At 38.1% G+C, this 26,601-nt stretch overlaps 1 protein-coding gene and 1 long non-coding RNA gene across 5 annotated transcripts in view; both read left to right on the plus strand.

Annotated features, from left to right (window-relative positions):
• LOC5574970 (double-stranded RNA-specific editase Adar) overlaps positions 1 to 19,195 on the plus strand; it is a 190,080-nt gene extending 170,885 nt beyond the window's left edge. For all 4 annotated transcript variants that reach the window (XM_021842213.1, XM_021842224.1, XM_021842229.1 and 1 more), the window contains 5 exons: positions 7,266 to 7,719; positions 7,786 to 7,897; positions 8,165 to 8,553; positions 8,665 to 8,916; positions 18,150 to 19,195. In XM_021842213.1, the coding sequence (XP_021697905.1) occupies positions 7,266 to 7,719; positions 7,786 to 7,897; positions 8,165 to 8,553; positions 8,665 to 8,916; positions 18,150 to 18,696 (1,754 nt within the window). In that variant the 3' untranslated portion in view covers positions 18,697 to 19,195. The remainder of the gene's footprint in view (positions 1 to 7,265; positions 7,720 to 7,785; positions 7,898 to 8,164; positions 8,554 to 8,664; positions 8,917 to 18,149) is intronic.
• Positions 19,196 to 24,108: 4,913 nt separating this feature from the next.
• Positions 24,109 to 26,400, plus strand: LOC110676000. The gene is made up of 2 exons (XR_002499988.1): positions 24,109 to 24,268; positions 26,168 to 26,400. It is a non-coding gene; the product is annotated as an uncharacterized LOC110676000 (long non-coding RNA).
• The last annotated feature ends 201 nt before the right edge of the window (positions 26,401 to 26,601 follow it).

The following is a 26,601-nucleotide window of genomic DNA, read 5'->3' on the forward strand; positions in this document are numbered from 1 at the left end:
GATTATTCAAGCAAGGCTGGAAAGGATGAGTTAAACATCAAAATATATAAAAAAAATAGGCTTTTCAAAATGTTGTCTTATAACAATAATTCTAAAAAACAGAAGGAAAAATTAATGAATAAAACAATATAATATTGGTCGCCAAAAACAATTGCAACATAAGAAAATGGAAGAACATAATTGCGTTTAGTATCATCGAAGTAACAGCAGCAATTGATTTCTGTTAATTGATGTTTCTTATTGCTGATAACTTGGGCAGATGGATGTATTCGTTTGTCACACTTATATCTGTAGGAAGTTCAATAAACAAAAAACAGCCTATGTTTAAAAGAAGGTAAAATTTAATCAAATTTATATCAACAGTTGTAATAACTATAATTGTTGTTACATCATATTTTGAAAGGACAACCAATATTCAAAAGAATGGTAAATTTATGAAAAGCTTCAGTGCCAAAATTTATTCTTCGAATCCCAATGTTAGTACCAAACGCTTGTTTAGGCCAGAAACACATGTTAACTCATTTTTTATTTGTTTTTTTTTTTTAGATTTTGACACACCCGTTGGTTTAAACTCAAATTTTGGGTGTATTTTGTTTTCTGTATCTCTGAAAACAATTATGAAAAAAAGGGAAAGCGTAATCTAATACGATGATTCAACGCGATATGTTTAATGGCCAAAAACTAGCACTAGCAGCACGTGAGCCGTATACTAGAAAATCAGGAGCAAGTTAGGGCAAACCGACCAGAAAGTGGGTGTAGAAACACGTGGGGAAGCGCCGAAATGTATGCAATATGACAGCCGTGTCAGTCCTCTTATTTTAGGTCGATAAATGAACGTCAAACATGATAAAAAGTGTCAAGTTTCGAATTTTGAATCATTTTTAAAATTACGGTTCAAATATGATATACTCGTTATTTGAGCGGAAAAAATTGCCAATGTAGTAGCAAGAACACCGTTCTATGGTGTTATTTAATAAAAAAATATCAAAAATTTTAGGACCCTATTGAAATACTTAGATTTTGATTAAAAAAGCTAATAGATTTTGTCTGTAATCCGGAAAGGGTTTCGACTGTAATTAGAAGAAGGTAGTGACCGGAATCTGAAGGAAATTCAATTTCAGAAATTTTCATTATTTTGACAAAATATATTCTAAAGTCCAAGAGATTTTCCATTCCAATAGGTTGATTTGGGTTACCCCATGATCAGCGGTAGTGTGTATTTTCGTTTCTCCTATACCCAGAAAACCATTTCGATATAATTAATACCGCTTGATATTATTTACGTGGCGATTAGAATACTAGATTGGATTTAATTGGTTGTATTGCTGTGTGCGTTTGAAATGCAAATTTTAAATGCGGTAAGATTTTTCACAAGGAAGGCGAAGTCAAAGTTTAAATTTCTTTGCTAAATTGACGGTGTTATCGATCATGGTTGCTAAGTTTGGTTGCTTTGCGTTACCGCAATTGAGGCCTAGTTAAACAAGACACATTTTTATTTTTCCCTACACAACACTAAACTTGAACGTTTGGATTGATATGAGTTATTCATAAACTGATTTGATTGAAATTTATCATGCATTGCAGAAGTATGTAACTTGAGTTTTGACAAACATATAGGGTAAAAGCACCGGTTTTGGCCAGCCTAAGAGAAAATGCCAATAAAAACTGAATGGGAAGCCGTATTCATACAACAAATATGTCTAATGCAAGCTTTCAATCCATATTATATGTGTAAAATATCAAAACTGAGCCAAAATCATTTCTTCGCTTTGAAAATTCCGTTGGTCAATATAGGCCAACGGAACCAGTTTCGGCCAGAGATTTAACTTCGATTCCTAAATTGGCCAATTGCATTGATTTCTCATGAGAGTGGCCAAATTAGAAGTGACCTGGCCAAATTAGGTGTATGGGAGTTAAAATTATAAGGAAAATTAATTGTTTTTCTTATGCTTTGAATCAATTTGGACAAGTAAATGAATGTAGCTCTATCATATGAATGTGATCTACTGCACACAAAAGGTTTCATGCTGATTGGCTATGTAAAACGGTGTATAATCCACTATGGCTACAACTGGCGTATGGCCAAAACCGGTGCTTCTACCCTAAACAATATAAAAAATCCTATCTTAGAATTTAGAAAAATCCTCAAAATGCCCCTAAAAACCTTTTAATTCGTGAAAATTTACAACTTTGCTGAAGACACTATGAAGTTTGATCTTTGAAATAGGGTCGTAAAGGCCTGTTTTAGAAGTCTATCACAAGAGGCCGAATCTCAAAAGGCCAATCACATAAACCCGGTCAACCAGTCAGTGATTTTCGATAGCGATCGATATCGATTCGTTTTGAATTGTTAGCGATCGCCATCGTTGGACAAAGATCTATAAATAATTATGAAGACTGGTTGGTCGGTAAGTCGACATTTTAAAAGCAATTTCAAAGAAACCCATAGATATTCTGCACATTTTTCTACAATATTTTGGACATTTTTACAGTATAGGGTAAGGCGTGACAAGATGCTCAAGCAACATTACTAGTCGAATAAGAATTTATGCAGCTGAAATATGCTTAGTGTTTTTGGGTGTATCACCTAAGAACAGACCATTGTAATTTTCTTTAAATGGAACTTTTTTGTATCTAACCTAATACTGCAGTAGTATTAAAAGTATTCTTTCTTATTCAGCCTAGTGTTCTTATGAGCGCCTAAACACTTGTCACTCCTTTTTGCTTAAAATACTATGTCAGCATCATATTTTTGTATTTTTTTACGAAAACTTGTTTGTTCTTTTTATTTTTGCACCATTTTTTTAAAGTTGTCATAAAAATCTTCAGGATCTGTGTCGATTTTGATCACAAATTTGGAAGACCTTAACTTCGCTTTTACGATTTCTTCGATCGCCATTTCATTTTTTTTTTCAAAAAAAAAAATTTCAAATCTAGGTTATATAATGTCTGTTATTAGGAAACTTCTACATATGGGGTGCCGAAGCCATTAGTGGACTACCTAAGCTATAAAAAATCATAACATAATAACGAAAAGTCTTAACAGAGATCTTTTGGCATCAACAGAAAGATTTTAACCTCTACTATATGGGAAAAATATAAAAAGAGTGATAAAAATATTTTTTTGAGCATCAAATCGCGTAAGCCACTATTGGTACACGCGTTCCAGTAGTTGCGTTAGTGCTCCAGACGCTAGTAGACGTTGGGGAATGATACATGGAATTTTAAACAAAACAGTTTATTTTTACATAGATTTCATATTTTTCCCTCGGGGCAGCAACTATAATCATTTGAATGAAGCATAAAGATCATCTCTGGGACATTTCTTAATTTTTATATATCTATTTATAAACTGCTTCCGTCTGTTGATCCACTATTGGAACACGACGGCTACTACTGGTGCAAGGAAGCAATTTTTTTTGCGCAAACTTAATTATTTATATGACTGTTTGATAAAATATAAAGCTGAAATTTTGCAAATCGACTAAACTAGAGGCGATCTATTCACCAAAAATAGCGTAGGTCGTTTTATCGAAGAATGTACGTTTTATTCCATAGTCCAATCTACTGGTACACTACAACCATTGGTACCGGCACCCTAAATAAATATAAAAATCGGTTAGAACTCAACCGCTTTTTCGCCAAATCGAAAAATTACAAATTGTTTTTTGAAGTTTTAAAAGTGACAACAAATTTTGCCGGCACCATAACTTACCGAATAATTTCACCAAAATATCATCATTCTAACTTATCAGCATGTTGAGATATAAGACATTGAAGGTGATTAAAGGTCTTTTGATTTAGTCATATTTTTTTTCCTTTTTCCGAATACTGGTACACCTTCCCTATACTGAGTTCAATTCAAATTAATGTCATGAAAATGTTATGGATCTTTGAAATCTTTGTTTAACACATTTTCTAGAAACTCATTTTCAGTATAGGGGAAGTGGTGGTAAAATGAACACTATGAGAAAAAAAATTTGAATGAACTTTTATCACGCATGAACGATTTAGAGCATAAATCAGAGTGTTCGGGTTTATACGGATGTCAATTGAAATGAAAACATCAAGGAAAATTACGATTTTAGAAAGCCATCACGATCAACAAAGTCTTCGTAATTTTTTATAGATGTTTGTCAAACGATGGCGATCGCTAATGATTCAAACGAATCGATATCGATCGCTATCGAAAATCATTGAGTGGTTGACCGGGATGTTTGAAAATTAAAACTGACGTAGCTTTTAGCTCGGAGGTCTTGAAGTTTTTGAGTGAGGTGAATATCGTTATGACATGATGTCGAATCTGATAGAACTATACAAATTTATCGTTTTCCATCAGACAAGATGATTCCTTAAGGTGTTCATTTTACCACCTCTTCCCTTACGTCTCGTGGTGTCCATTAGAGAAACCAAAACCCGAACAAAGTTTATGAAAATCGAAAAGATATTGTTTTTTTTTAAGGTTTCTCTTTGATGAATCCCCCTTTTGAACCCACCCTGAAGCTTCTAATTATGTTGAGAGTGATACTTCTATGACTTTTATAAAAGAGTCAACTCGTTAAAACTTAGGAGCCTCTGGGATAAATTATGCGATTTTGTAAACTCTGTTTAATTCTTTTCTCTATTTGTTTCAACACATCAAACTTTTCGATAAGCTTTCCAATAACTAATTTTACATGCTTTGCTTCTACTCTACACAGCTCATTACTCATGTTTTCAATCATTTTCTTTTGTTTTCAATTTGATTTCAGTTTGTTTTTTTTTCTCTTCATTTATTGTCTCGATATTTCAATTCAGACATAAACATCCAAAAAATCAAACCAAGTTCGTTTAATATCGGATTTGTTTGTACCGCTTACATTCAAAAAGTAACAAGCAACAACATTTTCATTGATTTTTTCAAATATATTTAAACTTAACTAATATCATTGAAAAGTATCACCTCTAAATTGAGAAAACATCACTGCGCTGCGTGTGGCTTCAAAATTCTATTCAAAATCAATCAGAACACATTTCAATTTCCTAAATCGAAACTATCCTAAACTTGGACTCTTCAACTCTTATTTAGGCGATGATGAGCCGTTACTGCCGACACGAGGAGCAAAGATTGGAAAAAGTAGGCTAATAATTTGTAGTGGCGCGAAACACGATAACCGAACGCGAGTATTTTGTGTCCCTGCCTTTCAAGCTACTAACACACAGACACACCGTGTCGAAACGCTTCCAATTTAGTCTGTTGTACATACTAATTTACCTCTGTGTAGTGGATGTTGTTTAGATGAAAACGCGAATAACCCGGTTGCACCCTGCTTTTTGCCTAATATAGTCGACGAGTAGTGTAAAAACGGAACACCCAGGTAACCACAAGCCGTATATCGCAGCTAATTCCTTATCAACGATCAATATAGAGCTAATCAAAGGCTTATAAGCCTTGTATTAGCATATACGACATATTGGTTACCTGGGTAATCTCGCTGTGGAGAGTCTTTCTTACCGAGCTCGGTCATTTTCATTTACCGAGGCTAAAAGTGAGTTTTGAATTTTTGATTGCCAAAATTCTTACCTACACACTTAATTCAGATCATTGAATAAATTCACCAATGGTCTGAATAGAACGAGACGACTAAGAAGGCTCGGTAGTTCAGCAAAATCGTTGGTTTATTATAATCTCATCGAAATGGAACCGAACTCGATAATCTGCATAGAGTGTGTATAGTGTTCTGTCACTATGGATCATTAATCCTCAAGAAAACGTAGACAAATTTATTGCACTCTTTTGCTCATATCGGCATCCGGCATGTTCATTATCCGCTTGTGCTGTGCTGCTCCTACTGTGCACACAAACCGTCAAAAAGAATGGATAGAAATATATGAACAAAAGAGTGCAACAAAGTCGTCCACGTATTTAAATTCATAAGAAATAGTTTGAGCAACAGCCTGTAATCCGGCCGCACAGATAGCGCCACCGTAGTCTATTGTGTTTGAAAGAACAGCAGTCACAATGTTATTGCGGAGCTTTTATTAAATCCACATCCAGCGGCGGCGGTAACGCGCAGAAGATATGCGCGCAATTCAAACGCAACGTCAAAATTCAAGTAGGCTTGGATTTTTTCGTCCTTCAAGAACACAAATGTTTCAAATTTGCTAAATCTGAAACATTTGGTGATTTTCATTACCACTGCGACGGTATATCGACATTTTCAGATAATCGCATTACGTGGATATATCTTGCAGAGCACAATAAATGCCATATACAATAGTGCCCAAATGCAATGATCCATTCTGATACGACGAACCTCAAATGAGTTCCCTGTCGACTAAAATGCGGAACCATGAGTAGCAATTTATTAGCGTGTCGAGTAGTGCCACTCTTTTGATTCGATGATTGCCGAATGAGTTTCAACGATAATTGAAAACTCAGCAAGCTCGGTAGAGCTACTTGATTAAAACTAGTCACACGAAATTGAGTGTGAATTGTTATCAGTGTTGCCGTGTGTCCCCAGCTTTTCAGTAAGTCACTTTCACGCTTCCAATCAAAGTTTAGCTACTGTAGTTCTGAACTAGGACTCGTATCTCTTGGGGATCGAGTCCTACCCAGGATTCCCAATAGAACAGGAATTCCGAACTCATTAATACCCATAGAAGAAACTCAATGTGTGATTCATGAAACGTCTATCGTCTTTCTGTACAGTCCATTGTTGCCATGATTTCTAATATACTATCCAACTCTCTCGTGCAAAGCATGTTTCGATGTTATTCGATGTTGATTTCTATGTTGAGTCCTCTCCTCAAAATTGTTGACATAAATAATCGCAATAACTCTGTTCTTCTTTGCATTCGAGAGATTCTAAGCCATGAAAATTCCGACTTCCGATAGGAACGCGTAACGTATTCCGAAGGACTACTGATTACTGTCATTGTACTCCGATCTACCTCTCGCCAATACTAACACTACTTTCCATCACTTCTCATCACTTCCAATTGATTGGTTGATTTACTTCAACATCCATTTGGTTTCGGTTTTGTGTTCAGTACTTCCCGAACTTTCTCTGACTTGTTCCTATCTGTGTTTTGTGGCATTCAAAACGATAGTTTTCTAACATTTCTCTATATCTTTCCTCGCCCTTTTCCACTCGAAAATCGTCGCCTACTGTTTCCCGCGCGTCGCCATCACTGTACACTGAACCAAAATCAACTCTCGAAAACCATCTTCCCGTGTGTTTTCTCTGTTTCCCCGCTGCCCGCCTCTCCACACGCACGTACAGAGCTCAAGGCGTCAGCGGTCAACGCTTCACGCAACGTCCCGGCCGGTCAACCGCCGAAGCCGCAACCGGAGAAGGGACCGGTCATGCTGCTCCACGAGCTGTTCACCGATGCACACTTCGAATGCGTCTCGACCGATGGGCTTCAGCACTCCAAGTTCACCGTGGTGGTGACGGTCGATAACCAGCGATTCGAGGGCACCGGCCCGTCGAAGAAGATGGCGAAGAATGCTGCGGCCAAGGCGGCCCTTGCGTCCATGTGCAACATCTCGTTCAGCCCGCTGCAGCAGGCCAAGTTCGGGGTGATGAACACGGCGGCCGGGATGATGGGGGCGGGTGCTGGCGGAGGCGGCGTTGGCCCAGGGGGACTCGGCATGAACGGGGACACGGGCGGGGGCTGCTACGATCAGCAGAAGAACGTCGAACTGCCGCAGACGTTTGCCGACGCGGTCGGAAAGTAGGTGTCGGGGTTTTTGGGAATGATATGTTGAGGTTATTGTGACTGATTTGTTACTCTTTTTAGATTGGTCATCGAGAAGTTCAACGAAGTCATGAAGGGCAACGATGTCTACTCCAGACGGAAGGTTTTGGCCGGAATCGTAATGACCCAGGGATACGACGCCAAATCAGCTAAGGTAAGTTGGCCCACGGAAGGTATCTCCACAAACGGCTCTAGCATGAGCATGATTGACCGCTCGCAGTTGCTACTCCGGTATTGCAAGAACAGCTGTACATACACAGGGAACCAACCGACGCTACTCAGGATCAGTAGCATTCTCAATGTGTAAATACTGGTGCCCTCATTATTATACCAAACAATACCGGCGCCGGCTGCGTCCGAATGCAGGCCAATTTAGGAATGGGAGGGAATGTTTAACTCAAATTCACCATCTTTTTTCCAGGTCATCTCGCTGGCCACGGGTACGAAGTGTGTGAGTGGTGAGCACATGAGCGTCACCGGATCGGTCATCAACGATTCCCACGCGGAAATCATCGCCCGCCGAGGGCTGCTGGACTTTTTCTACACCCAGCTGGATCTACACTGCCGACGGGCGGCCGGCAAGACCAACAGCAGCAGTACGCCACAGATGATGAATGGAAATGGACTCGACGATTCGGAACAGCCACCAGAGTCCAGCATCTTTGTTGCTCCGACGGACGGAACATCGCTGTACAAACTGAAGGACGGAATCCACTTCCACCTGTACATCAACACCGCTCCCTGCGGAGATGCGCGAGTGTTCAGTCCGCACGAGAACGACAACATGGACGTGGACAAGCACCCGAATCGGTAAGACTCCCGTTGGTCCTTTTATGGTTCAAGAAGAGAGCATATCGAGCACTAATCAATTGATTATCATCCATCATTCCTCGGAAACCATTCGCACTTTGCGCATAACAGGAAAGCTCGCGGCCAGCTGCGCACCAAGGTGGAATCGGGCGAAGGGACGATACCGGTCAAGAGCAGCGAGGGCATTCAGACGTGGGATGGTGTCCTGCAGGGGCAGCGTCTGCTGACGATGTCCTGCTCGGACAAAATATCACGCTGGAACGTACTCGGCTTGCAAGGATCGCTGCTCGCGTCCGTGATCGAGCCGATCTATCTGCACTCGATCGTGCTGGGCAGCTTGCTGCATCCGGCGCACATGTACCGGTAAGAAGAAGACTACGATCCTACTTCAGCTCCCCCAGTGGGAGAAAAAGAACGCGGTGCATCAGGCCTATCAAGTGTTGACTTCCAAAGCTGAGCGATCTTAGTTTAACAGGGCTGATAGAGAGTCACTTAGTAGTGACTTGGTCTTATTTTTGATGCCAGGCACTAAAAAGTCTCATTTTTAAGACAATTTAACTAAAGTCGCATGTTCCGACAAATCTCGCGTTGAGTATCATACAGGCGTATCTGCAGTGATCGTTTTCTCTTCGTTGATTTTCTCTTTGCATTAGTACGCTTAAACCAAACGATTTCCTCGGCATTTTACGATGTAGCACGACGAAGAAAGATGAGCACTTTCTGCTAAATCAAAAATAGCAGTCAAAAACAGTCGCCCGGCCGCGAAATTAACTAAAGGGAAAATCGATTAAGAGAAATCGATCATTGCAGATACACCCTTATGATATTGGACGCGAGAAATATTAAGTAGCTATTTTTATATATTTCAAGCGAACATTTCAAGTTCAAACCCAAAAAACTTCATGGGCGCAGGGCCGTATTTACGGGGGGTCCAAGGGGGCCATGACCCCCGGGCCCCCACAAAATACTTCTTAGTTAAGCATTATTAAATATATGGGAATTATTATAGAAACCGATAAAATGGTGCCATCTTTTTGAATGCCATCGAAAGATTGGTTAACTTAAGGATTCTAGTTTTCAATTTGAGGGCAATCTTGTGGTTTCAAAGCTAAATGATTTTTAGGCTGTTCTGTAGTGTGCAGTAGTGATCCTTTATAAGAGAGATTCGCGGAAGCTGACACTTTTGCCAAAGTGTGAGCCAATCGTGCAGCGAGAACTGTCAAAGTGTGAGCCAAACGAACATGCGTTATGTTTGTTTTGAACTTTTCTTGAGGAGTAATGTAATCCACTTGAAATTATTTCGGTGAAAGTTGTTTTGCATACAGCAAAATATATGAAATATTTTCCTTTGTAGATTTTTTTTCAATGCGATATTTAGTTGTTGATCTATAAAGGTATAGTATACACTTTTTAGCAATGAGGAAGTCATGTCCGTGTTATAATGTTATTCTCGACGCCGAGCAAACTCAGCATTGCTGGTCTGTTGCCAAATCATTCCATTTTACTTCCGCTTATCTCTCATATAAAGGATCACTAGTGTGCAGTACACGCAGCGAACTGGACTATCGAATTCCATACATTTTGCCTTATGAAAGGTGGAACGATTATTGTAATAAGAACGCTTTATGTATCGTTTTAGCATCACTCCACATCAATGCGTCGATAGGCGCGTGGTGTACTCTCGGGCCTATCGATCGCAAGGTTCTTGATTCGATTCCAGGTTGCCGCGTAAACGTTTTTTGTTTTCAAATTCTGGTTTCATAAGGCAAATTAATGAATTTCAACCCGATTTCTTGTGGCGAATTTTCATAAGGGGTTCCTATGTTTATCGTTAGACCATTTGCCTGAGTGTACATTTGACCTATTGTTTTGTATATGTGAGTTTCAGTTTTTGTTGATTTCTGGGTTGTTTGAAAATGAAAAATTAGTGTTTGACCTCTGCGGTGAACACATTTCTGGAATTTTAAAGAAAAAAAAAACACCAAAAAGTAAGGAAATCCAACATTAGTTTGATATATTTTAAATAAGTTATATTGATTTGCTATTAAGGAGCCTAAAGTAAAAGAAAGTGACATTTTGGTCGGTTTTATGTTTGGTGTACTGGAATATTGAACTGTTTTCAAGCTTTCCAATAGTATTTTCAAGTCGTATTTCTAACTGAAAATATCACATTTTGGAGAAGATTGGCTCATTGTTTTGGCTCTCACACAATTTGTACGGAGTAAAATATTGCTGAAAATGTTCAAACTCTTTTTGCTCAAAAGAAGGTGTTTGTCACTTTTTGATCCCAGTTCAAAGCTAACTTCTGGTAATTAAAATCATATCCATAAATTTCGTGCGGGGTGACATTGGGTCAAGATTTTTACAGTAAACTAACAACAGATTAATGAAAACAATATGACAAGCTTCAAGAATGAATACGGTATAAATAGCTACTGGATGGTTCATGGATTAATTTTTTGACTTCCGTACTAGCCATGAGATGCATCGAAAATGGCGGTCGAAATCACCTCCTAGGCCCAATGTCACCCCGCACGATGGAACATTGAGCATAAAACTTATAAATATACCAATGAAAACATACTATAGCATTTTATAGCAAAATTGTTTTCTGGGAAAAGGCCCCCACAAAACTCTAGCCCCGGGGCCCCCACATTTGTAAATCCGGTCCTGCATGGGCGTATCAAAATCATGATTCAAGGTGTTCTTTAAACCCTTCAACGCTCATGATGTATATAGAGCACCATCACGTTTCGACGAACCCAACGAAAACTGATTCAGTTCTACATTGCAGTGTAGGTAATGGAATAAGTTTATAAGCGTATTAGAGCACGCATGTATCCTTCTTGTTGATCAGTGTAACAATTGATAAACAATCAAACAATTTTTTTTTTGTCGGTAGTGATAGGGGTAGTACTGGCACTCTTAATCTGCCCTAAGCTCCTTCCCAGCATTTGCTTTTATAAGCCTCTATTGCGTTCATCACACAGACGTTCCTAAGCAATGTTGCTCAAATGGTCACTGTGTACCCTAGCAGCAATCAGCCCTTACCGTAGTTTTGCAGTCTAGTACTTTAGACTACTATCAAACTATGATAAGGCCTGAAATGCTACTAGAGTGGTTAAAGTGAAGAACGAAATAGTTTTATTAAAAGGTCCTTATTCCCCATTTCATTTCATCACTCACTATCGTCACTTTTATTTTCGACACTATCACGTATTTCACCGATTATCACTCATCAACTTTCGTAATACACTTCAGATATACTTTCCATATCACTTTTCACATCACAGCATTTTCATATAAATTCATTGTTATTAGCATTTACCATCTGTTAGCATTACTAAGTAATTAAAAGATATTCAATTTAAATGTTTCATTATTTTTGTTGCTGTAGAGTCATTACTATTCAAACTACAATTTAGCACTATCAACAAACAAAATCACTTCGATCCATTTTTCTGCAATCGCCGTCATTATTAACACTTTTATCATGCATGTTTGAAGAACTAGACAATAATGTTTATATTCCGAGAAATGATTGCAAAATGTATTATGGCCTTTATTAAATTAGTAGAGTTCACATCATTTTACATCATCATTATTATATTTCTAACAAAACTATCAGAATCACTTCCAATTTCATTTTCAAATTTTCATCACCATAAATTGTATTATAAACACACCATTAGCACCAACACAATCACTAAATTTAATAACAACAAGTGTTACGCGCAGTTCCACCAAACACCCATTCTTATGTTGCATTATAAAACGATTGATCACACGTTAGCTTCGAAACTTAACAACCATTACTGATTAGTACAAAGGATGCTACAGCTCGTGGTAAACGAACTGAACCATCAACAATCAGCACTGGTTTATAAGTAACTAATGAGCCCTGGCGGTCCCTCCGTTCGAAGAGGACCTGATAATATGCCGAAACATATTAACAGATCCTCCGCCTGAATGCAGCCGTTTCATGATAAATCATGAACCGTTAGAGGTGTGCCAAAGTATTGGGAAGGTGATATGTTTCACAGACGGGTATTATTATGGTGCACCTTCTACTTTGGCACCGTCAAACCCTGTGATCGTGGCCAGGGATAAACAATCAAACAATTACATTAGTTTTTCTTTTTTTTTTTGTATGGTATTTCGTTGGAGCTGCCTGCCAGCTTAACTTGTTAAGGCTGAACCCTCGGTCTGGCTTTTGCCAAGTTTCCCCTTTACCTGGATTAATACTCAGACGGACTAGGCTATGGTGCCCACATGAACACTGCTTTTTTATTAGTATTGTGACGTGGTAGTTTTTGAAAAGTACCCATATTCCCTTGCTTCTGAGAAAAGGAAGCATTGTGAAAATCAGCAGCTCCATCAGAACTTGTTTGAAATAGTAGTGTAGTAGTGTCATTACTAATACTGTCTAGACGAAATGGTTTTGAATAATTTGTCATTCAAGTGCTATTCTGATTACTCCTGTCTTTTACGTAAGATTAGAGTGTTAAATGTCAATTGTCGTCAAGTCTTAACAAAATTAGGCTGTTTAGTAAGAGTTCTAGTTAATTTCATTTTTTGTTGTTAAAAGTATTTATTGATCATTACGTTCATATATCCTTAAAGAACAAAGTCGCTTTCCTTGTCTGTTCAACAATTTTTCGAAACTAGCAAGTTTACCCTAATGATCGATCTCAGCGTCTTACTTTCCATAGTCATTTTTATAGTGAACATTGAAGAGTAAAGTTACCTTAGGCTTCTATTACAGTCTCCTATAAGGTTCACTTTTCGGTGGCAAATGCAATGCTTCACAACGCCTACTATCTACTTGTAAATTTTGCGAAAATGAAGCTGGAATTAGATTATTTATACCGCTGTTACAAAAGAGGTATTATGGCAATGTAAAAACCATATTAAAATAAGATTGTCGCCACTTATTTCTACTCAGTGAATCTACTAGTCATTTTCCTAAAAGTTCCTAAGTATTCCCTACGTCGTATATGATAACGATGTATCTAGCTAGCTAATAGTAAGAGTGGCTACGGATCATCCTGGTTAGCAAAAGGCAAACTGAACGTCACCAATAGTATTAATGTCCACTTCGAAAAGCAAAAAATGCCAAAATGTGATACCACCACTACAGGTTACGCCTTTGGCTTATGCAGTGTCCGTTATCCAAATGAGCTCAAATTTTGTGTGGACACTCAGAATTTGATCTAGAATCGAATGGGCGTCGTGGTGCATAAACGATTGCTTGAACCATCCTAATGCTGTATCTTTGTCTTATCATTTTTTTAAAGTCAGAATATCTGTAAAAATTGTGATTTTATTTTAAATTTGACGTTTTTATACATAATTGCATGCTATTTTTGATCTCACAAGTGATGATGATGATGATGATGATGATATGGTTCTACCATCTATTGTAGCAAGGCATCTGCCTATAGCACTGGAATAATCTGAAAAGCGATTTGATCAAGATTGTACTTTTGTTTGTGAGCAGTCAGTCTTCTGTATGAAGGGCCAAAAATGGATGTGCGGACCCACAAGCATAGACACTTGCACGAAACCCGCGGCAGGGGAAAAGAATCTCCTTCCAGAAGAAAGTTTTCACGAACAACTGTAAAATCAAGCCCTCGATTGACAGAATACTCCCAATAGATGGGGTCGAAGAGCCCGCCCTCAATCCACGAAATGTTAACAACAGGGAGGAGGCAGTCCCAGGCTCCCTGTCCAGATCGCTTCAATCGGGTGCCCTGTTGGTCCCTCCCGTACCCCGTTATTTATAGTAGTATGTTTATGTAATATACAATCGGTTACAATTCATCTTACCTTTATTTGTTTGTATTTAAGTACGATTTTTTTTATCAGTATTCACCCTTTATTGTGTTCTACAGTAGCTATTCCTATTAATGTATCTCTATACATTTAATCCCTATTTATCCTTTGTAGTTCATTGACGTGTTGCCGTGATTATCAATTAATAGTATATTTTTGCGTAAAACCGACGTTATTTTGGCCGTTTTATTATTATTATTATTTTTTTTCTTATCGTTTTACTTGTAAGTCATATTACTTTTGTTTGTGGGTAACATTTATCTGACATTAACTAAGCTGAACATGACCCTCCATGGCTACATTGATTATATTGAAATTTACCACTGCAATTACTGCTACTAATAAATTTGCTTTAATTAAGGTGAAGATGAATCAAAGCCAAACCTCAAATCTTCAAGAGCACGGATCCGGTGAACCAAGCACCCGTTCAAGCTGAAAACCTTATCGATTGGTCACCAGCTGGTGGTGAACAATCGATCAGGTCCCCAGCCCAAACGGATGCCCGGCTCTCCAGACCCGCGCCCCTGAACATCTGAACCCCGGCTTCGACTCATCTTCACCTTAACCTAAACATTTTATTCGATTACGTGTCCCGTTACAGCTATTTATTATTAAAGGTGGTACACAGGTCGTTAGTTTGAATCAATACTATCGAATTGTATGTTTCTTTCCTACTCATTTTTACCTTTCAATTATCTATCTAATCTCATCACTAATTTCTTCATCTCTTCATTTTTCTCTTCCAATGCTTGTACTTTTTACTTTTACCTTCTTCTTCTGATGATTCACCTTCTGAAATTTCACTGAAAGTTTCTTTGTATATTTCTTCTGCTTTTTTCTTCAGTTTATCTCTATCTTCAGCCAATTGTTTCCATTCTTCTCTATCTACCTCTCTATATCTGTTCAGATCTTTTTCTAAGGAGTCTTTCCACGTGAAACTTGGTCTTCCTTCTTTTTCCTTTTTGAAGTTTAGTCTATATGCTAATCTGATGGGGTGATTTTTCTCTCTTCTAAGTATATGTCCGTAGTAACTAATTCTTCCTACTCTGACTCTTCTATTTATAGTTTTTCCATCTAACAGTTTTCGCGCATTAAATCTTATGTTTAGTGGTCTCTTACAATGATTATATATACTCCTAAGGGTAAGTTTTTCATAGTTTGCCATTCCTATTCTGCTTTTTTTCGTCAACACCGCGACTTTTGTTCCGTAAGTTATTGCAGGGGCTAAAACTGTTTTATAAATTAACTTCCCTAATTCCCATGAGGGTTTAAAACTCTTACAAAACTCTATAACTGATCTACCTGTTCTATATGCGTTTACGCATCTCTGCCTATTTGTTGCTTTTCGATCTAAAGTTGCCGTTAGACATACTCCTAAATATTTTATGCTATCACACACTTTATAAGGCCTACCATTTAACATAATTTCGTTAGGCATTTGTCCTTTGTAATTCGGAAGTCTTAATAATAGTTGACACTTGTCATAGTTTAATTCCAGTCCTACCTCTTCTAGCTGTTTTACTAATTCTTTAACTATTTTTTCCAATTGTTCCTTACTATCTGCAATAATTAGAAAGTCATCTGCAAAGGCTAAAAGCAAGGGTATTATGAGGCTATTCACATCCATCAATTTCAATTCTGGAATTTTTGAGGCTACTTTTCTTATAACATCCTGCATAATATAATTGAATAAAATTGGAGACAATGGACATCCTTGCTTTATGCCCTTGCCTCTTTTTATCTCCTCAGAAAATTGACCATTCCATAACACTCTTGTCATTTCGTCTTTCATACAAGCTATTACTCTATCTATTAACGTCGTTGGCACATTCAAACCTAGCAGTATATCTTTAATATTGTGTACTTTAATTGTGTCAAAAGCTTTTCTAATATCTAGTGCTAATATATATAAATCTTTTCCGGCATTCCAATTTTCCTCCATTACCCTTCTAGTTACAAATATGTGGTCATCTGTAGATCGATTGTTTGTGAATGCTGCTTGATATAAATCTGGTTGCCCTGCATATTTAATTATTTGATTAGCTATCCACTTTGCATATACTTTATAAACTACGCTACATAAAGATATTCTTCTAAAATGTTCTGCCTCTGTTGCCTTTACTTTTTTGGAATTGGTATTTGAGTTGATTTTAATCAATCACTCGGATAAATGTTTTCTATGTATGCTTTTTGTATAACTTTCACAAGGTAATCCTGGGTTTCCTTGTCTGCATTTTTAATATATTCCGTAAAAATAAGATCTGGCCCTGCTGCTTTTCCATTGCTTGAATTTCTGATAATATCCATAATTTCTTCGGATGTTGGAGGTTGTATCATTGGTGTGTAATCATGCATATCACAGAACTCTATTGTTGGTCCCTCACTCTCTCTAAGCATTTGATCCCATACCCTCGTACTTATATTAACTATTCTCTTTTGTTTTTGTTTTACGTATCTTTTCAAATAACTATGTGTTTTCCTGATTCGTTGTCCTACATCAAAATCATTTAGGTTTTTAAAGAAATGTTTGATTTCTTTTTCTTTATGGTCCTTTACTGCTTGCGTGAACTCTTGTCTCCTGTTTTTTAACTTATATTTATAGTTTATCATATCTGGGTGTTTTTTAGAAATTCTTATTGCATCTTTTAATCTATCAAATGCTTTTCTTCTTTTAGGGGTAGACGGAATCGTGGACATTCTTATTGTTTTGTTAGCTGCTCTTTTCATTCTGCTCGATAGTTCTTTGTAACATTCCTCAATTGTATTTTCCTCAATTTGTTTTTGACTTTTGTTGAGTTCTAATTGCTCTTGATACTTCTCTTTTATTTTATTATCCTTAAGTAGCTCTAGGTTTATTTTAGTTGGCTCATTTCTTTCATTTGTATTTCTCACTATCTTCTCAAATTTTAATCCTATCGTTATTAATTTGTGATCAGTATTCAAGTGTGTCCAATTTCCCCTGATGTATTTTATTTTGAAATCGGTCATCGTTGGACTTAGAATATGATCTATCTGACTACATCTACTGCCACTTATCCATGTGATTTCAGTGCCCATTCCAATTTTTGATGTCACATTTTTTAGTTTTGCCGTGTGAAGAAATATTTTGAACGTTTCTCCGTTATCATTGCATTTATCATGTCCTATCATTTTACCTATCCATTTTTCGTCTTCTTGGTTCATGTCATTGATCCCTAACTGAGCGTTGAAATCACCTACTACTATAAGATGTTTACGGTCTTTTTCGTTTGCTGTTATTTCATTTAGCTGCTATTTTTGATCTCACAAGTATGCTAAAACCTGCACACTAAGCTCTTACGGTGAATTTCACCGTAATCTCAACAGCTGAACAGTTCGGTGAAATAAAACACCGTAACTTCGTCGGAATTTAACGGATTCCGGTGATTTTTTACCGAATACTGTAAAAATGTATCGTACTCCGTTAATTTATTTTACCGAACTGTTCAGCTGTTGAGATTTTAAAGGAATCCGTAAAATAATATAAGTGTGTGTAAATTTTACAAAATAAATTGTTTATGTGATGTTGATGTAAAACTCACAAACGGTGATATTTTTAGAAGCATCTTTCTACTCTCTAAAACTTTGAAAAAAAAAAATCGCTACCAGCTCTGGAAGTCTCCGTTGTCGATACTTGATGACTTTGATCGGAAAAGATCATTTCGAATTGGTTTTGACTGTAACAGGACAAAATTGGCGCGCATAGCAAGATGATCATATTCACTAACGTTTTTACCTTTCAGAGCCATATGTGGTCGTATCGAGAACTCGATCCAAGGTCTACCACCGCCATACAGGTTGAACAAGCCGAAACTGGCGCTGATGACGTCGGCCGAATCGCGCAACCAGACCAAACCGCCAAACTTCAGCATCAACTGGCTGGTCGGCTGTCCGGATGTGGAGATCGTCAACTCCTTCACCGGAAAGCTGATCAACAACAACACCAATACCAACAAGATGTCCCGGCTGTCGAAGCAATCGTTCTATCGGCGGTTCGCGGCCGTTATCGAGAGGCTTCCGCATGCGCGCTTCCACGAGATCAAGCCCAGCTACGGCGAAACGAAAATGTGCGTTCCGGAGTATCAGCAGGCTAAGAAGGAACTGTTTGCCGCGTTCAGCAAGGAAGATCTGGGCGACTGGCTGAAGAAACCGATCGAGCAGGATCAGTTTACGCTGATGGCCCCGAAACTGGAGGAACTGGCCGCGTCAACGGCGGCGTCGACCGCCTCCACCCCGGTCAACAATGGCTCCAGCAGCAATGGTTCCGGACCGGTTTCGGGCGGTAAATGACACCAGGGGAAACACTCCGGTAAGCATCAGCAACACCAGAATGGGGGCGGATTGTCCTCGTCCTCCAGTGCAAGGCTGTTTTGAAAGCGCCCGCTTCAGGGCGGCGTCCGGGAGTCCAATTAGGATGCTCTTGAAGAGCAAAAGAAGAGAAAAGCATGTGAAATTAAGGTAGCTTTAAGTCCAAGTGGTAGAATTTCGTCATTTCGTACCTTATCGAAACTGTGTAGTGTGAAGCGGTTTAGGCGTTACTTGTTTGTATTTTAACCGTTTTTTTTTCTGTAGGCTCTAAGTTGAAAGTAGCGAACACCATTGATTTTATGTTTAGACATTGATTTTATCTCCATACTTTTAAGCGGTAGCACGCTTCACATGTGCTACCAATCGGATAAGAGTTGATCAGTCTGATGTGATTCCGACGGGAGTTTAAGTTGTAAAAACTTCACATTACTTTTGATAGCATGAAATATAAGACACTGTGCTGCCTACGCCGTTTTCATCATTAAATTAAAATCTCCACCAAATCTGTGCTCACTAACATGGAGGTATGGGCAAAATCAAACAAAACAATCATAGGGTCCTTTTCGAAGTTACGAAGTTATGCCCTTTTGACGGATTAGTTCTGAAATTCAAAGGAAATGCACGAAAACTTATTCAACCAGTCCCAGAACGTAAACAAACTTAGTTTATCGATCCTACGTATTTCGCAGACAAAATTCTACTCGTTCCGCTCTAAGCCAACTCGATTTGTAACTTTTAGAATGTTCAATTTCCGGATTTACAAAACGACGTAAGTAAGAGTTTCAACTTTCACAACCTAACCGCCACTCTCACCGCTCAGTTGTATAGAGAGACAAAGTGACTTAACCACGAATCAAAACAAAATTCCACTTGAGTCGATTTTACACTGGTGCAAAAACGCCGTAAGTAACTGAATAAAACGGCTCATCATTTTGTCATACAATCATTGTGATAAACAAAAGAAAATACTTAGTTTTTTTTTACCGCGAGCTGATGAACACGGCGAAAAAATATTAAAAAGGGGATTCATTTTAAAACAGTTTTAAAAGATAGGTTATGATTCTTCTTAATATTTTTTCCAAAACCGTATGAAAGTGACTTACGTCGATTTGAAAAAGTAATCGAGATTTTGTGAAAAACTTGCGACATTGAATTACAGTTTGTCATTGATAACATTGAAACATGATTGACGGTATTAGAATGTCTCATTAATCTATCAAAAATAATGCTTTTGATTTGATAGTTAAGCCGCAAAACGAACGTAACTCAATATTTTGTTGATCTTGTTATTCAAAACTGCACCCAGAAAATACCAATAACAAAACAAGCCAACTTTGGACCAAGCACATTTCTCGCGCAACTTTTCAAATGGTTAATGTGGCTCAGTTATTGATTAAAATAAAAGTAAACAAATAGAATATCTAAATGTTAGATAGTCCCTTTTGATAGTTATGCGGAATTTCGTTTGATCATCATGAGAAATAGAAACCGTTCAGATAACTCTGATTTCCTTTGTATTTCTGGAATTGTACCACCAAAAGGGTGCAACTTAGGGCCCTTTCAGTTTTTTTTTTTAAATAATATTACTCAAACATGCAGCTTAGTCGTGGAAAAAGCCTAGTTGGTGAGCACGGATTTGATTGAGATATTTTCTTCTTCTGATAATACCGGCCTTGGGAGCACCGTGTAAGAGAAATGCCGGAAAAGCAAAGTGCATCCATTCTGTGAACGCGCTAGAATTAGAACTGCTAGGTAAAACTGACTCTAATTAATATCCCCATTATTAAACTGAATTTGATAGGGCACTAGCGTGTAAGTTTTATCTCTCAAAATAACAGTGTTGTTCTCATTAGTAGGAGATATACTCGAACGAGTTTGAACGCTCTGAGCGTTGGTAGGGAATAGATCGGAGAGCGCGCGCGCGGATGAAGTGCTTGAATAGTCGCTCGCGAGGGCAGAGATATTATTAGGCAAATAAGATGAGAGAAACACGGACAATGTTTGATAACTTGATTGAACGCGATGTAGGTCCATGGAAGATGCCATACAAAATAGGAAAATTGAGCTATTTCGATGGAAAATGACTGTTTGGATTGCTAAAAGTGCTACAATTAGAAATTTCTCTTACAATTGCTCAGCTAAGCATGGGACTCGGTTGATTATCTTCAAACAGACTTCTGACTGCAATTTACTCACAATACAATACAATAGCCTCAGGAGTGCTATATGGCGACCATCGTTCGAAGTTAGTACATGACGACTCTGTTAAAACTTCAACATAACATATCATGAGACTTCGGAAAATCGCAAGAATGACTCCGCCGTCAGAAGATAGATCGTTCAAACCCCTCAATCTACCTAGAGCAGCTCAATAGCGCTGAATTGTACATGGAGCATCAGAACTGCGCTACTCGGTTGATTATCGAACTCGCATGTGAAAGTGTATCCTTTTCCGCTCCAGAATGGCATTGAATCAAGTTCAATTTTCTTAAGAACATTTTCTGACGGCACAAACAGCTGATGGAATTCAAATCCTCCTCTTTCCTATGGTAGTACGCAAGTAATGGAAAGCGGCGAGTATGTTTGCTGAACCGGATCAAAAACAACAAAATGCTTGCGAGCATCAGAGTGTTGATTTACTCGCATCAGTCGTGCTCGCGAGTAAGCGAAGCTAAAGTGATTCGTGACCTTGTTAGCTTCGAAATTTAGAAAATAAGAAAACACACCGTTGCATGCGAATAAATGTTGCTCTAGGAAAAACCTAGGTACTGCAACCTAATATGGTAAACTGGATTTGTTCAGCAATAGTCCGACCAAAGATAACTTATGCTTCACTGGCCCGAGACAAATGAGGGAACCGCTCAGAAGAAGCTGGCTATGTTGCAAAGGCTTGCTTGTATATCAATGACAGGGGCAATGAAAAGTACACCATCGGTTGCTTTGGAAGCCCTTCTTGATATACTGCCTTTGAATCAATTCAATAAACTGCAAGCAACAAAAATGCCTTGCAGTTATAAATGGTGATTTGATTGGTCGCATGAAGGATCGATCATCAAGGAATTCAATTTGAATTCAGATATGAAATCAATAGAAGATTGGATGACAAAGAAGACCAACCATGATGTTACCTCCAAAGTGGTTAAACCAAGCCGCTATATTCGGGATTCTGGTGGTCCAAGTTTACGTCCAGGTTCTATTGTCCCACTGTGCTCCAAGCTGGAATACAAGCCATCATTGACTGTACAAATGTTTGCCTCGTAAGAAACTACAGGTTTGCAAAGATCTGTAATTTTTCGGACAGTCAAGCAGCTTTGAATGCTCTAAAAGGCATTAGTATGTCATGTGTGTGGCCATTGTGGAATTTAGGGGAATGATACCGCCGACAATTTAGCAAGACAGGGTGCAGCTTTGAGCTTTGTCGGAAATATACCATTCTGTGTTGTTCCTGAGTGCATTCTCAAAATTAAACTGAAAAAAATAGGGAAATGCTCATGGTAGAGCACAGCCAAGCAAGCGAAAAGCTAAGATCTTAGGCGAAAAGATCCATAAAACCCAGTCTAGCAAAAGCCCGGGCTATACTGAATCTTAGGGGTCTATTTTATAAGTCGAGTCGATCAAAATGACTCGACAGGAGTCACTGTCGACCGAAAAATTCGTTCGACTCAGCTCTGTCACTCGACAGTTGTCACTCTATGTGACTTGCTTTCGGTTTGCTTAACCGATTAACAGAAAATTAGATATTTCGTTTAGTATGCAGTGGGTAACGCACTATCAAAGTTACCCGCATTATCAAACATACCCCGTTTTACGGTACCGATAATATGCTTGTAACGATTGTATCCAGGCATGTTAAAACAACTATCGGTAAAAATCCATGCAAAGCTCGAGTTCCTTCATTTACTATACTTTTCATATTCACTACACTCCAGTTCAGTGTTGAAAAAACTCAAATTCTCATAACTCACGAGTGAAATTTTTCATACGAGAGTTGTCAATCACGCAACTCAGTAGTCAAAAAATCATGAATAAGTGTTCGACTCACTGTCTCATATTCCCACAGTTTATTCGAACAAATCAATGATTTCATGTTAATCTTGTAGAATTATAGTATTCGTTTCTAACATAAACAACAACATTCGATTTTTACGAGTTTTTCACTGAATCATGTTTGACGGCTTGGATGTGATTGAGTGATTTTGCACGAAAAACTCAAGCTTGAGATTTTCGACATAGATCTCTATCGTGTTTGCTCCAGAGAATGGCAGAAAACTCGGAGCGGTGCAAAATATGCATGTGCTGCACCCGACATTTGCGTGAATCTCCTGTTTTTGTTGAGTGACACAAGAGAAGGTGCGAGTATTGCCGTAACTGTGTGAGAGACGAAAGATAGCTCCAGCTCTACTCTTTAAAACTTTTGGAGTAAAGCACAATGTGCTTTGTTTGGTGCTTTCCATTGAAAACATAATCGAGAACGAATGTGACTAACGGCGGTGTCGAATCATTTTTGCTTGCTCTACACTTCAAAATCATTTTAGGGTTTAGTCACAAATTTCAATTGAAATGTTCGGAAATTATCATACAACATAAACATCATACAACAAATCTTCTCTCGGGAGAGGGGGGTGTCAAAAAAAAACCGACAAAACTCTTGACAATTCCGTGGAAAAGCAATTCTCGACTTCACCTTCCTTGTAAACAATCTTATCGCGTTTGGTCTTCCCCCATTTGATATTTAAAATTTCCATTGCGTTTCAAACGCACACAGTAATAACATATGTCTAATTCGTTTTTGAAACTGGCGCAATCCGTTCTGTATCACAGTTTCAACCCCAACCCGATTCAGGGTCGACCGAACTACAATTTGCTTGAAGTTGGTTTGTTTATGTGTTGATCACCGACCCAGTTCCTAAAAATAAAAACGACAATAAACACAACGATCATGCGAAAATTTTGTCAGATATATTGAATCTTTTCAAAGCAATCGTTTGTTCAGGAAATTGTCAAAATTCCTGGTCAACACGAAAAGTATACCGAAGTAGTCGAAATTATCGAAGTAGGGTAAGTAATCCATTAGTTGTGGGTGTTCCTATTGTTTTGGTAACGCCATTTTCACAATATTTTTGCATTAACCACAGATTCGACGCTGCCAATCGACGTATTGGCTTGTTAATACACGAAATAGTTGAAAACAGCGTTCAAATTACTTGAAAGTTGATGAAACATTACTAAAATTGCTGAAATTTTTCTTACTAGTACCAATAGTTGCGGTAAAGTGGAGGATCCCATAAGAAAACAACGGATAACGCAAATTAAAAATATACCGCAACTAAAGAAACAGTTTATCAATAGTGGTACTATTTTTCACTGACAACAAATACAACATTAAAATGTTCTTTAATTGCGCTTCTTGAATTTAAGAGGTTAAATGAAGATCAATAATGCTTAGCACCTCCATTATTGGTACATCTACCTTATGTGTGAGGCGAAAGTAAACAAACGTTTGTGTGGTTCGTTTGAGAGTGGCGTCCATCCGTACTCCGTCATCAAAGCAAATGTCGAATTCGTTTTTGTTCAGTTCCAACCTAGGTTCGCACTAGTTCCAACCTAACTGCTGTCAAAACGTTTTTTTATTCGCTCAGGTTGGACCTAGTTTCGCACTAGTTCCAACCCCAAAACCGATAGGTTCGCACTGTGATAAATCACGGTTTCATAACTGGGTTCACCAATACAACTTTATACGAATTGTCAAAATTGTAACAACAAGAACTGTTCTTCAGTACAAACCAACAAAAAAAAAAACATCCAAAATGCAAAATTGTGTGCTTGCGGTTACGCTCGCTGCTTCCGAGGTCAAATTATTTGAATATTTGAATCAAATTTTAACTCGAAACTCCTGCCAGTGAGGTGCAGATTTGGTTTTATCAGTTATTTCGAAAAAAAAAGATAATTAAGCGAAAGCGTGTGGGCAATTTTATGAACGACGTGGTGGAGAACTACATGGTATGGATAAAAAGGTAGTATGTACCGTAATCCGGGGTCAAATTGATCACTGCAATGATCAGTAGGTAAATTCTGGCGAACAATTTCTTCGAAGAGCAGTAATTTTCTTCCATTACTCGCCAGCTAGAAAAATTTCTCTTCGAAGAAAATACGCGCCGGAATTCGTCTACAGATTAGTTGTTTAATGTTTCGTTGACATCACAGACATGTCATGTTTTCTACTTTATAAACATCTAATGATGATTTTGAACTACAGTTGACTCTCCACAACTCGATATATGCTATAAATAGATGGATTTATCGGTAACTTCGAATTTCTTTACATCGTGCTCTCCTTAGGTCGATATTTCCGTAACTCGATATCTCCACTAGTCGCTGTCACGTAAGAGGTAAATGTCTCCATAACTCGATATTTATTTTAAAATACTAGTTCTTCTTTGGAGGTTGAAGGTTTGGAGGAATAAATCCTTGTAAATTGTAATAGAAGTTCAAAACATTAACAAATAATATTATTGATTGTCAGTAAAGTAACGTGATTTTACAAAAACAAAAGTTTTCAAATAATAGTTTTTGAAATACTATTACCAAAATAATATTGCCTTCTTAAGGATGTGATCATTAATGTATTGGAAATGCAGAAATTTGTTCCTTTGATTTTGGGATTGTGTCCGTATAGTCTATAACTCGATAATTCTATAAGTCGATGGTCTCTTGGATATCGAGTTATGCACTCAGGCAAATGGACTATCGATTAACATAGGAACCCCTTATGAAAATTCGCTACAAGGAATCGGGTTGAAATTCATAAATTTGCCTTATGAAACCGAAATTTGAAAACAAAAATAGTTTTCGCGGCAACCTGGAATCGAACCAAGGACCTAGCGATCGATAGGCTCGTGCGTTCACCCCGCGTCTATCGACGTCTTGATGTGGAGTGATGCTAAAACGATACATAAAGCGTTCGTATTGCGATAATCGTTCCACCTTTCATAAGGCAAAATGTATGAATTTCGGTAGTCCAGTTTGCTGCGTGTGGAGATTCCAAAGGATGGCATAACAAAAAGTTGTGAAACGTGCCTTGCGATGTGATCAATATGCCCCCGGATTACGGTATATGCATTTGTATACAATTTGAGTACAGAATTATTTTATTCTAGTTTCGACGAAATTTCCGCCTGTAAAAAGCAACAGCTGAAATTATTGTCATGATATTTGCGCAGTTTTGGAAACGGATACGAAAATATTATAATACTTGTAGTATTTTTGTGTTAGCTTGGTAAAAACGGCAAACACAGGTTGAACAAGAATATTACAGCGAAGCAACGTTTGACAAGACAGCTCCGCGTGATGACACGCATACCAACACACGGTTTGACAGATTAACCTGAAAACGTTTTTTTATTCTGGAGTCAGGTTAACACTAACCCAGGTTTAAAAACGAAAACGACAAAAGTTATGTTATTTGAGAGAGCCTTGCCTAATACTCAGAGAGATTCTCAGCAACGGTACATGGGAGTTTTAGCACACAAAAAAGAATGGGTGCAACACAATTCATATTGCACTAGCACGTCTCTTTCAAATTGAACGTGCTGTCTCCCGGCAGCGCGTGCTGCACCGAAAGAGTTTTGAGTCGCACCCTATCCCTGGTTTGCTCTCATTGAATGAGATTTTAATGAGAGAGGCTATTAAATCGAGAATGAGGATAACCCTCAATCCAGAACTTGGAAGTGTTCATATACCTTAGCTTATTGTTCCATAAATACTTCTCTAGATCTTGATTGAAAGTATTTCTTCTTCTCAGTTTAATAGCCTGTCCCAGGCTCTTTTCGAGTTCAGATTTAACTCCAGACATGGAAAGAAGTAGGGGAAGACTTGACCTAATAGTCT

The sequence above is a fragment of the Aedes aegypti genome, chromosome 1 (genome assembly GCF_002204515.2).
Source record: "Aedes aegypti strain LVP_AGWG chromosome 1, AaegL5.0 Primary Assembly, whole genome shotgun sequence".
Taxonomy (NCBI): domain Eukaryota; kingdom Metazoa; phylum Arthropoda; class Insecta; order Diptera; family Culicidae; genus Aedes; species Aedes aegypti.